Source organism: Bidens hawaiensis, unplaced genomic scaffold, assembly GCF_021521415.1.
Source record: "Bidens hawaiensis isolate Kalapana, Puna unplaced genomic scaffold, B.hawaiensis_p1.1 tig00001685_1, whole genome shotgun sequence".
NCBI classification, from domain to species: domain Eukaryota; kingdom Viridiplantae; phylum Streptophyta; class Magnoliopsida; order Asterales; family Asteraceae; genus Bidens; species Bidens hawaiensis.
Genome location: NW_027491095.1, coordinates 2,128,682 through 2,148,988, shown reverse-complemented (window position 1 = coordinate 2,148,988; position 20,307 = coordinate 2,128,682). Strand labels below are relative to the sequence as shown.

General features: G+C 37.2%; 1 protein-coding gene, 1 long non-coding RNA gene and 2 pseudogenes across 2 annotated transcripts; 2 read left to right on the top strand and 2 right to left on the bottom strand.

The window, feature by feature from the left end:
* Window positions 1-3,867: 3,867 nt before the first annotated feature.
* LOC143591393 (uncharacterized) lies at window positions 3,868-5,126 on the top strand. The gene is made up of 4 exons (XR_013145660.1): window positions 3,868-4,064; window positions 4,216-4,285; window positions 4,630-4,704; window positions 4,802-5,126. It is a non-coding gene; the product is annotated as an uncharacterized LOC143591393 (long non-coding RNA).
* Window positions 5,127-9,565: 4,439 nt separating this feature from the next.
* LOC143593095 (2-methylpropanoate--CoA ligase CCL4 pseudogene) lies at window positions 9,566-11,551 on the top strand (annotated as a pseudogene).
* Window positions 11,552-12,647: 1,096 nt separating this feature from the next.
* Window positions 12,648-14,274, bottom strand: LOC143593103 (2-methylpropanoate--CoA ligase CCL4 pseudogene; annotated as a pseudogene).
* Window positions 14,275-16,301: 2,027 nt separating this feature from the next.
* On the bottom strand, window positions 16,302-20,022 carry LOC143593114 (protein LEAD-SENSITIVE 1-like). The gene is made up of 2 exons (XM_077072845.1): window positions 19,818-20,022; window positions 16,302-17,271 (listed from the first exon to the last, which is right to left on the bottom strand). Exons 1-2 carry the CDS (start codon window positions 19,969-19,971, stop codon window positions 16,502-16,504), a joined length of 924 nt encoding a protein of 307 aa, XP_076928960.1. The 5' UTR covers window positions 19,972-20,022; the 3' UTR covers window positions 16,302-16,501.
* Between the last annotated feature and the right edge of the window lie 285 nt (window positions 20,023-20,307).

Sequence of the window (20,307 nt, the reverse complement as noted above, 5' to 3'; positions counted from 1 at the left end):
GTCTTTTCACTCTTTTTTTATTATAATACTTATTTAAATAAACTGCGGTTTTCGACCCTGTGGTTTACATACGGAAGAAAATTGCAAACTTAAAACTATTGGACTAAAACCGCAGATTTGGACAAACCACAAGGACAAAAACCGCAGTTCACTGAAATACGTATTATAATAAAGAAATAGTGAAAAGACATGTCTACCCCTGACTTAACGATAAAATTTAACAGGGTTAGTGATTTGGATGTAATTGGCAAGAACTGGGAAACATGGAGGATCCATATGCAAAATAAACTTTTTGGACTAAATTCACATTATTTGTCAAACCATAAGGACTAAAATGACACTTTACTCTTTATTATTATATGTATTAGCTCCAATTATATCCATATCACGTATAAGTAAATAATCAATAATGGTTATCATGAAATTATTTAATTTTATACATTGATTGCGAAACAGGTAAGTCCAAATATTCTTTTCTTTTGGCCTATTTTTTAACGAGGCCTTCCTCCTTTCGTTGATTTCTTATGGTAAGTTCCAAACGGGCTCACCAAGTGATATGTCATGCCGAGCCAAGATCAAATCAAGCTCGGCTCAAAACTTAATCAAGATGAAAACTTAAAGATCAAATTCAGCACGTTTAAAAATCGAGCTGAATTATTTTATAATAGAAAAATCAATGTTTCAAGAGAGGTCTTGCGTAGCTCGACTCAAAACTTAATCAAGATGAAAACTTAAAGATCGAATTTACCCGGTGGGCCTTCAGACGACGAGTTTCTTTGGAATTGGTGGTAGGACAGGTCACCAACGCTGTCTGCGATTGCGGGCAAGGGTGGCCTTTTGATATATGCACCATCCTTAGAATTTCAAAACACTTGTTCGATCGAATTTTACAAAATACTCTTAATGTTTTAAAAGAAATTAACCTCTTAAAAAATAACTTACTCCTGTTCTTTCTTAGTAGCTCTGTGGTGAAGCGGTCGACTGTTAACTGATTGATTGTAGGCTCAAATCCTACATGAGGAGATTGCAAATCATCATCAACACCCCGCCATCCCGGTGTAGGTTCAAGATACTCCTTTGTTCCATAGTCCTGGAAAATTTACATCTATCTAATTGAGAATTCTCAAATGTAGTGGTACTAGTAGTGCATCAAACATACAATCATCGATTCTACCGAGATGCCACAATTATTGCGAGCAAACATATCAATGACGAGGAACACATTTTTTTTGTTATGCTACTAATACTTGTATTTGCTCTGTTATTTTGCATCATCCTAACTAAATGTAGTTAGAATTTTTTTTTAAAAAAATGGCTCTACTATTTTTTTTAATTATAAAAAGGTTATTTATAAAATAATATTTATGTCACATAAATATTAAAGTGGTATATTTTGATGGTGTTTGATGAACTTTGTCTATTTATAAAGGAGGCTTCCTCCTATCGTTGTCTGTCATGTTAATACAAAGGGGTCTGATTTTGTAAAGATTTTGTCAATTGTTTACGGTTAAAAAAAGTAATATATTATTGAGTTAAATATGATTTAGTTCATGTCGTGTGAACTGGAAAGGGACAGTGGTGGTTGTGTCTAGGGATTAGTACGGTATTGTACCGGTACAGATACCGAAAATACCAATCTTAAAAATCATCAATACTTGGTACTTCCTAGTACCGGTACCGAAATATTCAGTTCGATTCGGTACCAGTACCGGTACAGTACCGGGACGGTATTTGTATTGAAGGTTAAATTTTGGGAAATACCTGTACTATACCGTACCGATCCCGAAACTCAAAGCATTAGGTACTGATTCAGTACTGGCGATACCAAATCGATAACAATTTCGATGCCGGTATTGGTTCTATGTCAGTACCGAATTTGGTCATCCTAGTTGTGTGTGGTTAGTGGTGGTTAGTGGTCATGTAGGTTTGGCGGCTGAATATATTGTGTGAAGGGAAGTGGTTGGTTGCACGAAATGCGTTTGAGTTTGCATGTGGACTAAAATTGATATTTTTAAGCTTTTAGACTAAAAGAGTTATTTTCATTAAACCAAATGGACTAATTCCCCACCCTAGTTTTTGTATGTCCTTTATAAACTTTACATCAACTTGATTTTTTCGTTACTTTATTCTTTTTTCAATAGTTTTCTCCAGGTGTCTTATATTTATTGATTTAATATTAATATTATTATTATTATTAACGTAAAACGTTTTTATGTAGCAATTAGTTGTTTTTATATATTAAAAACAATAAAAGAATGTTTTAAACAAGCGTTAAAAGAATCTAATAAAAAGATGAACTAAATGCTCTGATACCAATCTGAAAAGACATCGAATTAAGGTTGAGAAATTCTAGTCGTATGCGTATGGGCCGGCTGGCCAGGAATCAAGGCGAGTCGGACCATATAATATTTTCTTTTTGGGGTTTTAATGGGACTTAACAAACTGGTTTTTATACTTGATGACATTATTTCAAATTTTATAGCTGTATTTAGCTCTAGTATATATTTCAATTATCAAATAATTATGAATTTCAGGTGGCCAATATGATATCCCATGCAGTTCTACAAACATTGACTAAACTGATCTTCTAGTATATATTTCAATTATCAAATAATTATGAATTTCAGGTGGCCAATATGATATCCCATGCAGTTCTACAAACATTGACTAAACTGATCTTCTAACAAAAAACAAGATTAATTGTTGGCAGAAAAAATAGCTTTCAAATCCTAAATTGTAAAAAAGTATATACTGAAAAGACAGATAAATAGTAGAAATAGGATAGATGGTTTTAATATATTATATTAAAAAAATTGAAACATTCCACATTTGTATAACTATATATTAAATAATTAAATATGTATGAAAATGCCAAATTTGAGCCGCAGCCACAATATAAGGATATTTAACAAAGTACACCTTTCATATTTTAAATGAGAAGTAGGATTTAGGATCTTATGCTTTGCGACGGGACTGTTAAATCAAACAAAAAAATAACTAAAAACGTTAAACTATAAACTCGCTGTAAGTCGACGTAAAGTCAGTATGTATCAAGTTACGACATTGAAACTAAACAAAAGAAAAAAACTGATCAATGCCAAAATACAACAAATTATCTATGTAGAACCAAAAAACCGGCACGTTACAGTTGCGACCCATACAAATTCGGTTGGTATCAGTAGTACCAACACAAATTTGGAAACATATATTAGTAAGCCAATAAAAATATTTTAAAGAAGGTATCAAAAATTGAAACACGAATATAAAACCGTGCAACGATAGGATATTTTAAATCATGAAAAAAGTTTCGGTCATTTTAAAGACGAACTATATAAGATATGAAAGCAAAGTTTAAGAAAATCGTTTAACCGACAAATAAAGCATGTAAAGCTCACATTTGCCTAAATTTTAAATTTAAAAATATAGTTTGTTAAATATTTTGTTAGTTGAAAAGAAAATAAATAAATAAATAAAAATCATTATTTTTATTTATTTATAAAAATCATTGTTTTTAATACACACAATTCGGTATACTTTAATGTTCTCAAAAGATAAATATGAAGAACAATTTTCTCAAAAGATAAATATCAATGAATTACAATAGACAGTTCCTAATATTATTTTATTGTGTGACATAAAACTGACACGAACCCTAAAAAATAATAATTAGTAATAGACAATGGACCAAAACAGTTTTCGAGCTTCATTTAAGATAACTGCTTGGAGAACAAATGAGTACCGTTAGATGAAGTTGAAACAAGATCTCGGCCGTCTAAAATCATTGAGATTCTTCTAGAAGCGGCAGTTCAAGTAAGTTTTAATCTTCGAAATTCCGATTCTAAATTTTCGGCAGAACGAAGATCATATCATTACAGTGAATTAAACTCATTTGTGTTTGGTATAATAATCGTATGTCTTTTGTGCGGTTTCTGAGATTCTGACCGATGTGTTGTTTGTGATTTACGCCATTAGGTTAAAGATGATGATTTGTGTCAAAGAAAATTGAACAAGGTAGCACCAGATGGATGGGAGATTTTATCAATACTTGATGTATGAAAGTTTAGGTGTGTTTTCATATTTAATTTAGCTACGATTTATTGCATTCAGTTTACCTTGGCTAACTATTTATATTACATTTTCTAAACTGATTTAACATCTTACTCGAGCCTTTGTTTGTGTAGCAGAAGGTCTTTGTTAATTGGGTTAGATTTGCAGGACTGAGCAATTTGGTGAATAATGAGGAAGACCCATGTCAATTGATCGATTTTTATCACTTGCTATCTGAGTGATCAAAGCTAGCATCCTTGCCTTGCAAATCATAATTTAACAAGTGGTTGTACGTTTCTTTGTTTTTATTAACACTTTCGCTAAAGTTTAAATGTTTACCAAGTCTCTAATAACATGCTTCATGACGAATCGTGGGAATTTTAGCTACTCTGCAGCTGGTGGGCTTATCAGATCAAATTCCGGAGCGCAGGAATCCATATCCAAATTGGCTTGATTTTGGAAACTTAAAGTTGCTGAATCTTGAGCCCATGTAATAACTCATCCAGCTAAAGACCATATCCAAATTCGCTTGATTTTGGAAACTTAAAGTTGCTTCTGATTGACCATATTATTTTGTGTTAGGGGCCAATATGATCCCGCAATTGAAGTCGGCAATAGCTGGAGAATGACAAGAAATATTTCTTATAATTGGGACATGTATGCTTTATAATCAAAAGACCCTCATATAAATCATTAAAAATATCTTATTTATTTTGTTATCAACATAATTAATACTTTACTTCCTTCTTGCTAGCATGACTTCAATGGCTGATGAAAATGATATATGACCTGCTCATGCGGAACCAGTGGCTGGAATGATAAGTATGTTAATAAGAGTGTGGATTCATGACACGGTAAAACACATATAAAAGACGGCATTCTCGAGTTTAGGATTAGTGTAAAAGTTTGGCGTGTCAACCTGCAAACACCATTGGCTAAACAGTTTGATATCGGCCCATTAACGTGTTTCAAAGTAATTGGGTCAACAAAAGAACAATATTCATACATATCAGATGTTGTCATTATAACCCCAAATGACATCTCATGATCTATTTTCACCGAAGAAACTTCCTTCACTGGTGGCTTAGCTGGTATGGTATGTTACTGTGGTATTCACTGCTATTAAGGATGTTAAGAAGCTTGTAAACTTGGTGGTGAACTAATGGTTGAAATGTTTAATCATTTGATGGAATAGTGTTATCAAGTTTATTTGTGTGACTGTAATATAAAAAATGGCAATGTTGCTTGATGATTTGTAAACATCTATGCGAATTATTTTTTATATTTTATCATCAGCGTTATCATTTCTATTAACTAGTATAACTATTAATATATATAGTATCTCACTATTAATAATACATGTATGATAATTACTATTATGATTATTGGTGGTGGTGGCTGCGGCTTATATCATTATAACATTAAAGTTTCCGTCCACCGGACGGGTATAAAACTAGTTAAAAAGGTTTACCATTAGTCGGTTACATACATATTTTCCCTTAAAACATTTCTTGAGAAACAAATAATTAGAAAAATTGAAAATCTAGTTATGAAAGTCCGGTGAATGAATGCCATGTAAAACTAATATTGAAAATTTTAACTTGTGAAGTTGTTGTAATTTAGTGCATCTAAATATAGGATTACATCTTTGGACGAAATCTAATTAGAAAAAAACTGCATACATGGAGTCCTAACATGATAAATTCTTTAAAGAGCTTATATTCTTCATGATATTTTTAACAATCATGGCAGTCCCAACATGATTACTCAGCATTAGTGCTCAACAACTTCATTGTCAATAACGTTCGATACCAAACGTGATTTCTCATACTAACGTTTGACAGATTACGAATAAAGAAACATATAAAGTAAAAAGAAAACAATACCGCAAAATCGTTTATTAATTATTTTTTATAGGACATAGTTGTCTAAATTTTGTTTCATGTATTACAATTCACCAACATTGACATTTATGGTTCTTAGAACACCACCCACCATTACCGCATGGTGACTCGCAATCAGCATCTATATTACAAGGTACATCTATTTCGTAAGTCAAATGGAATCCTTCGTCAGCAAAAGCATATGATGTTTGCAAACCTGCAACATATATTTTATTAACAACAAACCAGGAATATGAGAGAATATACAAATTAACAATAAATAGAAAAGAGTACCATAGACTGAAAGAAATAACGCTAACAAAAATGCAACCTTCAATGTAGTAGGGGTCATGTTTAATTAACACAATAAAATACAATACGTTGTGTAGTAAGTATGTTATCTATTCAGATGAGCATAACTAAAGATCATGTACCCATATATAGACATTTTTTTCGTGATAATAACAAATGTAATATAAAATTTTATTTAATTTCATAAAATAAAAATATACGATACGATACGATACGCTAAGATTGATGTGATATGATACTTTTTTTGTCCTATTTTACCGATTTTATTCACACCCAAAGTCCGTCAAAAGGTCAAAAAAATGAGTTTAAATCCCAAGAACCGTTAGTTTAACATATTTTAATTCATTTGACAAAAATGCTTCCATTAATCACATTAGACCCATTTTTCAATTTCTACTAAAAACACCCTAATCATGTTATAATATGTGCGAATATTTATCAAAAATACTCTTTGCCATTAAACACCCTAACCGTATTAAAATGGGTTAACAGGTCAACGAAGTCATACATACGTGGGTAGGGTTTTCGTATAATAGTTACTTTAAATGATATCTTGTTAGGGCTTAAGTGATGTTTTGAGTTTACATTTGATTATCTCACGTGGTCTAATGAATATAAATTAATGTTGTTATATAAATCCCCACATAGGGAGAAAGAAAACTAAATATGAAGCCTCTATATCTTTTATTTGACCGAACAACTTCTTTTAGATAAACCTTAGGGGGTGTTTGTTTTTTCTTCAAACATCTTCAAGGGAGCTAATGTCTGCAGGCGCGCAGACATTACCCTTGAAGACTGTTTGTTTTTTTTCTTAAAACAGATCTGAAGTTATCTTCTTTCATCTTAAAAGAAAAGCAAGGAAATCTTGCTTAAAACATCTTCACAAAAAAACCCTACTCTTCTCCCTTTGCAGCCACCCTCTCATCCACTGCTCCTACCACCGTCCGCCAACACCACCGTCCGCCAACACCACCACCCCCGTACCCCGCCGCCACCGTCCACCACCATCCACCGCCACCACCACCGTCCACCACCCACCATCCATCACCACCACCGTCCACCACCCACCATCCATCACCACCACCGTCCGCCACCACCACCACCATCCGTCACCGCCACCACCACCATCCATCACCCACCACCACCACCATCCATCACCGCCACCACCACCACCATCCATCACCGCCACCACCACCGTCCACCACCCACCATCCATCACCACCACCGTCCACCACCACCACCGTCCGCCACCACCACCACCACCATCCATCACCACCACCGTCCACCACCCACCATCCATCACCACCACCACCATCCATCACCGCCACCACCACCATCCATCACCCACCACCACCACCATCCATCACCGCCACCACCACCATCCATCACCCACCACCACCACCATCCATCACCACCACCGTCCACCACCAACCAAAACCATCCATCACCACCACCCATTGTCCACCGCCACTACCCACCGTCCGCCGCCACTACCACCATCCACCACCACCACCTTCCACCACCCACCAAAACCAAATCGGCATGGCAAGCAAAGACTAAAAACTAGATGTAACTTGAATAAATGACTTCTATCTTGTGAGATAAGGTTGACAGTTATGCAGACAGTATCAGCTTATAAAAACAAACAGTCTTATATTTTCAGCTTGCAGATCTTCAGACCACATCTTCAGTTGCAGACATGAAAACAGATGAAATCAGCTTGCAGACAGTTTATGTCTGCAAAAACAAACAGCACCTTATTTTCGTTTTACTTTTGTTGTTGATATAAACTTGTATCCAACTTTGTTAGTACATAATGTATAGTGCTAAGGACTTGTATTTTGTATATATTTTGTAATGGAAAATAGGATTTTAATGTAAAATAATAGATAAGAACATATATGGGCGTATATGAACATATACGGCGTATATGTTATACGTTCTACATCATATTCGAGCGTATAAGTCTATAACACTATAAATAGTGTTCTTATCCGTTCATTAACTAGTTTTGTGAATTCCCAGCTTCTCTAATTGTCATATCTGGTGTAATCATTGTCATTTGAAGATATAATAGAGCCTAATTGTTAAAGCATTCCTTGTGTATTTCATTTCGTAATGTATTCTGCACTATACGTTAAAGAGAAAATATATTTCACATCGATCCTGATATATTCGATGTCTTTTCAGATTGGTATCAGAGCATTTAGGCTGGTATTTGCTTTGAGAACACAAGGAATTGGCAATTACATGTCCGTTTGAAGACGGTTTTCACAATTCACATTGATTTCACCGTCAAAACCTTATCAATTCTTCACAAACTGTTCGTCTATATATCGTGCATAATCCTGCCAAATTTCATATCTAAACAAGCCTTAATTCACCATCAATTTTTCAAAAATGATGGTATCCGTGTAGTGTTCTTTCAGCGGATAAGTTGAAACAAAACCCACGAAATCGAGAAATCAAAACCGAAATCATTGAAACTGAATAAATACCAAAACCAACCGAAATGAAAAAAAACCAAAACCGGACCGAAAAAACCCCCGACAAAAATCAAACCTGAACCGATACAAAACCGGTTTTTTTAATTAACAATGATGACGGGGCAAACATTTTAGTTATTTTACATTTTGCATTATTGATTTATATTTTAAGTTATAATTTTTTATAATTTTTTTGAATATTTTTTTGAAGGGTTTTTGAAACTCTTTGTATTTTAACATACACTTAGGTCAAGATGTGTTAGCTTTACTTATCTTGACTCATAATACACATTCTAACCCTCTATTTTAAAAATCTATTCTAACTCATACTCATCCTAACCCATACCCAGGGCCGGCTCAACGTGTTCAGAGGCTAAAATCAACTAAAATGTTGATGCATTTTTTGTGTATAGCTACAAAGAGTATCCATGAATTATAAAATATGGATGATATGCAGTGATAATGGGTGCGTGGCTTTCCTCCTTAACTTGTGGCTAATAACTGAGTTATTAATTCTAAAAAACGACTTTCAAAAACCTACAATACAAACCTATATTTTAGATTGAGACCCTATAAAACTGGAGGCCCAAAGCCTTCGTCTTATTTGGCTTACTCAAGAGACGACTATACCCATACCCATTCTAACTCATTATCCAAACTCAACCCAGCTCACTCACGTTACCACCTCTAGTGACTTGTATATGCCCGTTAGATAGGTCAAAATCAAAAATACAATGAGTCATAAAGTCACAATTGTACTATGAAGGTGTATTCGGTATCAGATGTGTAGTTATCCGATAAATACCATGTTAAGTATGTAAAATAGATAGGATATAACACAATTTTACCATCCAGGTTCAGCACGTTTTTTTGTTTATTTAATATTTTAAACCCATTATCATTTTACACACAGTATTCCCACGTGACACTCACTAGACGTATTTCACTTTTTTTCCTACATCAAAACGTAACGGATGCTTTTACAAAGACACACATGTGGTGTTTGCAGTTTTGCTGAATCTGACTTTCATAAAGTGATAAAACCCCACATTCTCAAACTACATGCACCTCGCCGGAAAACCTTAACCGATGGATCAGTTCCGACCAAGTCAACCCAACTCCACCCCTCTTACTCCTCTCACCTTCCTCGACCGATGCGCCACCGTCTATGGAGACTGTCCTTCCGTCATCTACAACCACATCACCTACAAGTGGACACAAACTCGCCGGAGATGTATTCAACTCGCTTCCTCAATCTCTAAACTCGGAATCAAAACACAACAAGTGGTTTCCGTAATCGCTCCGAATATCCCCGCCATGTATGAGCTTTACTTCGCTATACCCTTTGCGGGAGCTGTCATCAATTCGATTAACACTCGACTCGACGCCCACACCGTTTCAGTCATCCTCACCCACAGCGAATCCAAGCTCGTGTTTGTTGATTATCAGTCGGTTGCTCCCGTACTAGACGCGGTTTCTATGCTTCCTCCAAATTCACATAAGCCTGAATTGGTACTAATCACCGATGATGGACCTCCGGTTACATCGATGGATAAATTCCGGTGTACTTATGACAGTATGGTGGAAAACGGTGACCCGGAGTTTAATTGGGTTAGACCCAAATCCGAATGGGATCCGATTACGTTAAACTACACTTCTGGAACGACGTCGTCTCAGAAAGGAGTGGTTCACTGCCACCGTGGCATGTTCGTTGTGGCCGTTGATTCTTTGATCGAGTGGTCCGTACCGAAACAACCGGTTTATTTATGGACTTTACCTATGTTCCACGCCAACGGGTGGAGTTACACGTGGGGCACTGCGGCCGTGGGCGCCGTCAATATTTGCTTACGCAGATTTGATGGCGCCGCGGTGTATGACGCCATTAATAAGCATGGCGTCACACATATGTGTGCGGCTCCTGTTGTTCTCAACATGCTGTGGAACGCCACGGGTGTGGCGCGGTTATCGAAACCAGTTAAAATTATGACGGCTGGAGCTCCGCCTCCGGCCGCGGTCCTAGCTCGGGCTGAGTCGATCGGGTTTGAAATCAGTCATGGGTATGGGATGACGGAAACGGGCGGGCTGGTAGTCACGAGCGCGTGGAAGCGGAAGTGGGACCAATTGCCCGCAACCGAGAGAGCTAGGTTAAAATCGCGGCAAGGAGTAAGAATGGTCGGGTTTACGGAGATCGATGTGGTGGATCCCGAGTCGGGAGTTAGTGTGACTCGGGACGGGTTGACTCTCGGGGAGGTGGTGTTACGAGGCACGTCGCTTATGTTGGGTTATTTTAAAGATCCACATGAAACCGCAAAAACAATGAGGGAAAATGGGTGGTTCTATACTGGGGACGTGGCGGTGATGCACCCCGATGGGTATTTGGAGATCAAGGACAGGTCGAAAGATGTGATTATTAGTGGTGGTGAGAATTTGAGTAGTGTGGAGGTGGAGTCGGTTTTGTACACGCATCCTGCGGTGAATGAGGCAGCGGTTGTAGCGAGGGAGGATGAGTATTGGGGGGAAACACCTTGCGCGTTTGTGAGTTTGAAAGCGGAGATGGTGGGGAGGGTGACGGAAAAGGAGATCGCGGAGTATTGTAGAGGTAAGTTGCCAGGATATATGGTGCCGAAAACGGTGGTTTTTAAGGAAGAGCTGCCGAAAACATCAACCGGGAAGATTCAGAAGTTTGCACTTCGTGAAGTGGCTAAGGCAATGGGACCATTAAGGAAGAGTCGCATGTAACGTTTTAATCTTTAGATGAAATGGTTTGTATTCTGTTCTTGATGGTTAAATAATTTGTCTCATTTGTTCGTGTCTATTCTCACTTTTGATATGGTCAACTCTGCTGAAACTTAGTTGGAAGCATTAGTTAGAAACATGAATGTAAAAACAGACAACATCCATGTCAATCGGTCAGAAACTTTTCTCTTTGAGGCGGAAATTTTTACCGGTCTTTTGACTAGTGTTATATTATAGTTTTTATGGGACCAGTTTGAGTTGGTTCGGGTCAACATATAGAGGATGATTGTCCACCTTTACTATTGAGAAATCATTTCATAAGACCACTCATAATTTCTATTATAAATCAAATTAAATCATTAAACTCTCACCAAATTACGATGATCCTCATTCAAGCCAATACTCACATTACATAGACATAGTCACAGTTTACATAGGCCCAACTTACTCAGTCAAGGAGCCTGTTTAGATGGCCCGACAAGTTGGGCATAGCATATAACGAATATGATATGAGTGTGATCGATCATCTTCTTCCGGTCTACCTCTTTGTAATCTAATCTTCCCATCTACCTTTATGAATTGTTCTTGGATTCTTGAACTTTTAATCATAATCTTACATTGAATCAATTGAAAGCATGAGAACAATTTCTTATTCGTTTTAACGAATATTGCATTAAAATTAGCACACAACAAAGGTTTACCGTACCCGTTTAATATAAAGCACGACCCGATATCTATCTTACATGTTTGACTTCAAACACAAGCCATAGTTTATTTGACACGTTCGAGATAAAACACACCTCAAAGTATATTTAACTAGTTTTAGATAACAACACAACCGAGCGTGCATATATGTATTAGCAAATGGGTTTGTATATGTAGCCAAGTACATGTACATTTTTGTTCATATATGAATACATGAATCAAATGTTGATTGTACCGTTTAGTCAAATGGTAATTGTCAAGTGAATGAAACACCCGAAATAGACTAGTTATAACTTATTATTAAGATCCAACCACTCAAAATCAAATAATTACTATTACATTATAAGCTGTAACAACAAAAATATAATTGTCATCATATTTATGATACTTATGATTAGATGAAAATGCTTCATCCAAACACTTGGCTTGTAGCTGCCAAACCCTTTATTTAACTCTAGTTTGGATCAAATTCAACACTTTAAAGACGACTTTTTATGGCAACTCGCATATTTTTAGCAATTTCTCTAAGCACATGCTTCTGAATCTTACCCGTAGACGTCTTGGGCAAATCCTCCTTAAAAACAACCGATTTCGGCACCATGAATCCCGGCAACTTACTCTTACAAAACTCCATTATCTCGGCCGCCGCAGGCGTCCCCCCGCCACCCTTCATGCTCACAAACGCACACAACGTCTCCCCCCCAGAACTCATCCGCCCGTGCCACGACCGCAACCTCATTGACCCCCGGATAGGAATACAACACCGATTCCACCTCCACCGTACTCACATTCTCCCCCACCGCTTATTATTATGTCTTTTAATCTATCTTTTATTTCCAAATACCCATCCGGGTGCATCACACCTGCGTCCCCAGTGTAAAACCACCCGTTTTTATGCATTTTCGGGTTGATTCGGGATCTTTCAAGTAACCCAACATGATACACCCACCTTTGAACACTATCTCCCCCTGAGTCAACCCGTCCCGAGTCACACTCACTCCAGATTCCGGATCCACCACATCAACCATAAACATCCCAAGCGTTTTAACCCCTTGCCGCGCTTTTAACCGAGCTCGTTCTGTCCCAGGCAACCCATCCCATTCCTTCTTCCATGCACAGACCAAAGATATCACATTTGTTTCTGTCATCCCATATCCATGAGTCACCTCAAACCCGAGTGACTCAGTTCGCAAAAGCACCGCCGCAGGAGGCGGTGCTCCACCAATCATGATGTGAACTTTGTGCGGAAGAGCGGGTGTCTCACATGTGAAAAGCATGTTGAGCACAACCGGTGCACAACACATGTGAGTTACATTGTGAGTATGGATAGCAGAGTATATTATTGACCCGTCGAATCGTCTTAAACAAACGTTGGCCGCACCAAAAGCCGCCATACCCCATACATACCCCCACCCGTTCATATGAAACATCGGTAGCGTCCACAAGTAAACCGGTTGTTTCGGTACGGACCATTCCAAAAGGGACGACACCGCCCAGATAAACGTCCCGCGGTGGCTGTTCACCACGCCTTTCGGCGCTGATGTCGTCCCGGACGTGTAATTCAACGTTATCGGATCCCAATCGCTTTCGGGTTTAACCCATTTGAACCCAGGATCACCCGCATCCACCATAGCTTCATAAGTAGCATTAAAATCACCCGAAACCAATACAAGTTGCGGATGAGTCCGTTTGTCGGGTAACAAACTAACCGCTTCTTTAATAACATTAACAAGCTGGTAATCAACGAATACGAGTTTCGATTCGCCATGACCAAGGATAACCGAAACAGCATGGGCATCTAAACGTGTATTTATCGTGTTTATAACAGCCCCAGCCATTGTGATGGCTAAATGAAGCTCGTAGGTGGCTGGGATGTTAGGTGCCAGAACCGAAACAACGTCGTATTTGCCGAAAAGACGGGATATGGAGGAAGCTAATCTGAGGCACCGGCGGTAGGTTTCCGCCCATGTGTAGGTTTGGTGGTTGTATATTGTTGATGGAGAGTTGGTGTATACGGTGGCTGCTCGCTCAAGGAAGACAATGGGAGTTAGAGGGCTTGAGTTTGTTCCGTGAGGTATTTTTAATGCATCCATTATGTTTTGAATGCAATGAGCTATGTTGTGTATCTATATATAGTTCTTAGGGTGTGCTCAGGTACTCAGGCTTTGTACATAGAATTATGAAATGTTTATATGTGCATCTTATAAGTGAAATTTTAAACATATGTTAATGAGTCTTAAATAATAGATATATGAATAATTAATATACAATTAGATTTCAAAAATACATTAATTACTAGATAATTTACAATCACTCGTTTGGTTTAATGATAAATATGTATGGTTTGCAACTAAAATGTTATGAGTCTAGTCTCACTTGAAACATGGTGAAAATATTAGTTGATTAAAACAAAATTACTTGTAATAAACTAATAATATGGATAATTTATAATAGATGTGTTTTATTTGTATAATTAGTATTTTCTGTAGCCAATGAATTGGTGGTGGAGTTGTAAGGGAGAGACTTAGTGTTTTATGTGACCCAAGTTTGTAACATGCTCATATCATTTAGTTTCGGCGGCACTGGGTGATAATGAGAGACTGGGCGAGTATGTGTTGTTTACTAGCTAGATTCTTAAACTGAACATGTTTTACTGCACTGTCGTGTCTTTTGGCTAGTATTCACGGGCGTTGGCCTTAGGTGATGGTTTTCACATGATCAAAAGGCGATTGTGTCTTACTCACTTAAAGGATTAGTTGTATATAATATTTATTTAATAAGAGAAAGAACCAAGAATAAATGATAAGAACGGATATGAATGTGACACATAACATGGGAGATTATTATTTATCATATATTCATATGTTATAAATTATGTTATAAAATTAAATAAGCACTAGGTTAATTATATGGATGTAGCAATGGAAAAATATAAATATATCTAATAGTTTTTCCGTTAACTTTTAGCTTATAATAATTTATATTATATTGATAATATAATTAACCAGAGAAATTTTGAACTTACATTTTTCGTAAAGAACAACTAAACTAGCAAATGATCAAATACTTACACTATCCTAATTATAAGCGACATGTGAAAACACATCTTGTGAAAAAAAATGGAGTGGAAATCAAGTGCAAATCAATTGTAAATCCATGACTATTATACGAGTGAGATTACATTTGGTACCGAATATGAAAAATTATAAGTGTTGTTAATTTATCAGCTATAAGCCAATATGTTATAGTATATACTATTAAAATCAAATTTGTCTTTTATCAATGTTGGATGTTTCTCTATATTGGAAATTTTATGGTATAAATGAGTTCGAGGATGGATGTAGGCTTTGAGGTCTTGGTGTGCCACAAACAACCAGATAACGTATTTCTGCCTAATTTGTTATTACCCAATTTTGCACCAAATTTTGCTTGAAATAAAGTAATGAACCACCCATTTTTTTTTATTTTTTTTGTACAAAAAACCTAATTAAAAGGCTATTGCTGGTGATATGGATTTTGTTCTTGATGTGATGCAAACCAGCAAATTAAGCATTTATATCTAATTTTTTATAATCATTTTTGTGTCAATTCTTTTGGTTGTTTTTTTTTCTAAAAAAACATTTTTATATAAATAAACCATTGTAATTACATATATATTTATTTTAGTTTGTCCATTTGTTGGCCTTGAACTTAAAAAAAGAGTTTTCAGATAAAATCTATTCTATTTTTGTTCATAAACTTAAAAGGCTATTAATGATGGGATTGAAGGATGGGTGTAAACAAAATAAACCCAAGTTTAAATTAGTTTAAGACTAGTATTGAGATTCTCGTGTTGTGGCGGGAGCGTAAAACCATGAAAATGTTGAAACGTTTTATAGAACCCGTGTGTTGAAGGGGACGTTGGACCTACGATTTGCGGCATCACTGTAAAGTCACATAGACCAAAACATTATACATATAAAAGAATAACTATGTCGATTTTAGGTATGAGCTCGATACCGGCTAATGTTTGTACACGCCACCATTGATGTTAATGACATCACACCCATCCTTAGTTTTTATATCCGGTTTGTTTTCTGATTTTTGTTATGAAAGTTTATACTTTATAGATCTGATTTTTGTTCAAATTCACGTTTAGACTTCGATTTGGCTTGATGCGTTCTCCATAACATTATTACTTCCTACGTCACGTCAGCTTTTAAATATAGTAAAAATCACACCAATAACATCACACAAATAACAATCTAACTTATATCACAATTCACAAGCATCATTAAAAACATATAAGATCTATAAAATAGTAATAACAATAACAATCCTTTCTAGCTTTCTTCATTCTTCCTTACCCGTTGCACCACGATCCTTAGCCACCTCGACTCGCTCAGCCTGAACCTGGCTGGTTTGACTAACCAACCCCTGAGTCTCTTCACCCTTCGTGACACACCCTTGCGGGTCCATGACCGCTTCAGCCAAAGCCTCACGTGTACATCCAACAAGCCTCTCAACTGAGATCTTATTCACATCACGACGGATCCCAATATCAGCAAGAAACCGACTTACGCAATACATACCACACCCCACAACCGCCAACCCAGAAAAACTAGTGGTCAAAAAACGAAGCGGGGTCGAGACAATAGCACTAGTAGCAGCTAGAAACGAGGCAGCCTGCCCACTCCGTCCGACACTAATAGTTGTGAAAACGAGCAACCCCGTCTTACAATAAATTGCAAAATCTTCACAATTGTTTTTAAAAATATTGTACACGCCAAACCCGTTCTCGAGAAGGAACTTTGCACGGTGAATGGCATCATCGGGTGGGTCCGACGGAGCAAGAGTGCATGTTCCGCCTCGGGCTTTGGCGAGGAAAATGGCAGGGGAGACTGAATATTTGAATAAATAAAGGTCACCACCAGATAAAAAACAGTTTAGACGTGAACTGATGACACCATCAGCATTTGACAGGTCACCACATTTTAAACAAGGGTTGTCAGAATTTGAAGGTGATGAGCTTAGAATAATACGATCTAGTACGGTTCCGGTCCCGATTTCTTGGCCACCGCCCCGAGTGAAGTGGATTACTTTATCGTCACCAATGTATATCCCTGCAGTGCATGAAACGGGATCATTTTCTAAAGTAGATTGATACTATGTTCTAAATCAGGCAAAAAACTATTGCTTTTAGGATTGATCGAGTAGATGGTCATTATAAGTAATTGCAGTATTCAACTATGGTTGCCACAAGAAACTCAAGTGAAATTAAGTTTATCTTAAAAGACAAAATTCAAATAAACTTGAAAGTATTTCAAACGACGAATGACCACTTACTTATCATTCATTGTTGGTTTCATGGGTTGATTTGTTCTTTATTGTTAGCTGAATGATTCAAAACAATGTCCAGTTAACTTTTTTACTGTAAATGTTTTTTTAACTTTTTTACTCAAGTATTTCTAGGATGCAGTGAAAGTAGTTTCATTTATCCTTATACAACAGTGGTATCAGAGTTTTACGCTAGAGCCAAAAGTGATAAAAGTTTCGATCCACTCTCATGCAAAACGACAATAGTAAATTGGGTGCAACATAGTGCATGAGGAAACAAAATACGGTGCCATCACCATGACAAGCACAACTACTATAGAGCCATAGAGAGCAATCAGAAGCCATTCTTCAAAGAATGGATTAATTTGGGCAAAAACAAACTGTATATAAGTACACTTGGATCTCAGTCAACGGGTCAAATCATCAATTTGGGTCTAACTTAGATTAGTCAACGGGCCAAAACAGGTAATATTATAAAACATCAACTTAGAATACTTTAAAAGGTTTACCACCACACATGACCATATTTTGTCTCCATCACATACTCGATGCCGATACCATTGCCACCCGTACCGCCAGCAATCTAGTCCACAGCCATGCCCGGCGCTCCTTCACTTCCGCCATTGATTGTCGCTGTGCCATCCACACCATCGCTGTCACTTATAAGAACCATCATAACTGTTGCCTTTATCTTTCTACCACCACTGCCGCCGCCTCCAACACCACCTCATAGTTGTGCCCACCACCACCAGCCAACATAAAAAAAATAGCGGTGAACCTATTTCAGTACTTTTTCTAGAACGACTGACTACAACTTGACTCCAATTTGACCCGAAAAAAACTTATGCTTTTTTTTAAAACAGCCCGTTTTAGCTCAATCTTATTTCGCCCAGAAAGCATATTGACCCAAATCCCGCCTGACCTGCCTAGTTTGTCATGCCAAACCACTACTAACTCCTTGTCCCAACCTCTAATTCCAATCTTCAAAGAAAAAAGTCCCAGAAGCTTTGGGATTCGTTGGGTATAAGAGCCAAATCCAGCACCTAATCAAACCAACTGACAATAGCGGACACTCTCAAGAAGAACAAGGCTCCATTGTTCATACAATCAGCACTAGATCATGAGACATTTCCCTACATTACTACAGCAACACCAGCTATAGGGACTTAGAAACTCTAAAGCAAGAAATTTTTAGGTGATAAAAAGGTAATCACAGTTCAACTTCGGTCTCTTCTTCAAGAATTTATGGTGATGATAATGAAAGAAAAGGTACCGCAGCAAGCTTTTCTATCCAGTGTCTGGGGCGGCTTAGTCAAAAAATAGCTGATGAACTTGATGGCAATGAAACTATTGATATTAGGCTATGCATAGTGGAGGGGCTACAAATTGGGGCGTTTTGCGCCGTGTGGCGCCCAGTCAGCAAGGGGTGAAAATTTGTTGTTGGGGTGTAATGGTGTAGGGGCTACAATAGTAATATAATAATAATAATATATACATATATGTATATATAACACACACACACACATATTAATATAAGAATAATATTTTTTTCTTCTTCTTGGGCGACATCTTCTCCTCGCCCCCGCCCCCATTTCGCCCAAATATCGCCCAGGGGTGCGGTGTGCTCTCCCTTTGTCGCCCTTTCTCGCCCAAACTCGCGCCCCATTACGCATAGCCTTATATGATTTGTTATCTATGCAGTTAATGCGGTAAAAAATCAGATATCGGTCAAGGACCAATATTTGAGGTATAGGTTATCGAGGTGGAATATCGGTAATTCTAATATCATGCAGAATTTATATATATAGCGATTTAACACTGATAATTCAGTATACTCTCCTACCATTAACAGATTAACCATTTGCAACTTGCAAAGGTAGCAAAACACTAACAATTGTAGCAAGTAGGAACTTATTCAGACAACACTAACATTAAACACCAAAAAATGACAATTAAGACTTGGTAGCAATAAGAAGAAAGACAAATGAAAGAACTAAGAAGAAAGGTACTGATATTGGGAAATTCGGTGATATCTCTGTCACTATCGCCGATATTATTGGTGCCGATAATATTTTACATTGGGACCGATAACCAATATCCCACCGATATTGACTGTAAGGGGAAACTTTTAGGGAACTACCAATTTGCTCAACAATTACGCATTGACTGTTCCGGAGCCTATCATTGTAATTAAACCCTTACATTGTTGAAGGATTAAATTAACTAATGTCATCTTAAAAAACCATTTAACAAATTTTCATAATCCGATTGCAAATTTAGATCTGTGGCATATAAGGATTAAAAATAAACCTAATTAAAGAGGAATATATACCGTGATGAGCGTAGATCCAAGCTGTGCGCCATGAATAGATGTGATCGCTTGGTTTTAATTGCGATTTGTCGATTTTGTTGGACAGAATTTGTTTCATATCATCCATTGGTGTAACCCTAGCCAAGGCAGGCAGATGATCAAGAATGTGATCCATTCATGTGATTGTGATTGTAAAGGTTGCTTACTTGGTTTGGTTTGGTTTCGACTTTCGGGTAATAATATTAATTAATTAATTAATTTCATTTAGATTGTGGGACCCATGTTACACCCACTTTACTTGATCCTTCTTTCCTTGAATCTTCTCAGCGTGTGTGGGTTCAAAATCTATCTGCCGCGTATTCTAATAATTTTTGTATGGTTACGTTTATTCATGTAACTAGTTAGGTGCCCGCGCTATGCAGCGGAGTATGTGCGCAAACCCGATGACGGTGCGTTCGTAACTCGAAATTGGGCGCGTACCACATGCAAAGTCAGTATGTGTGTAACTGAC

Bases quoted from the DNA above. Each gene is read 5' to 3' on its own strand.
- LOC143593114 (XM_077072845.1), bottom strand. From the start codon at position 19,971: ATGGATCACATTCTTGATCATCTGCCTGCCTTGGCTAGGGTTACACCA. The intron at 17,272-19,817 runs GTATATATTCCT...CATGCACTGCAG, and splicing joins TTGGATCTACGCTCATCACG to GGATATACATTGGTGACGAT.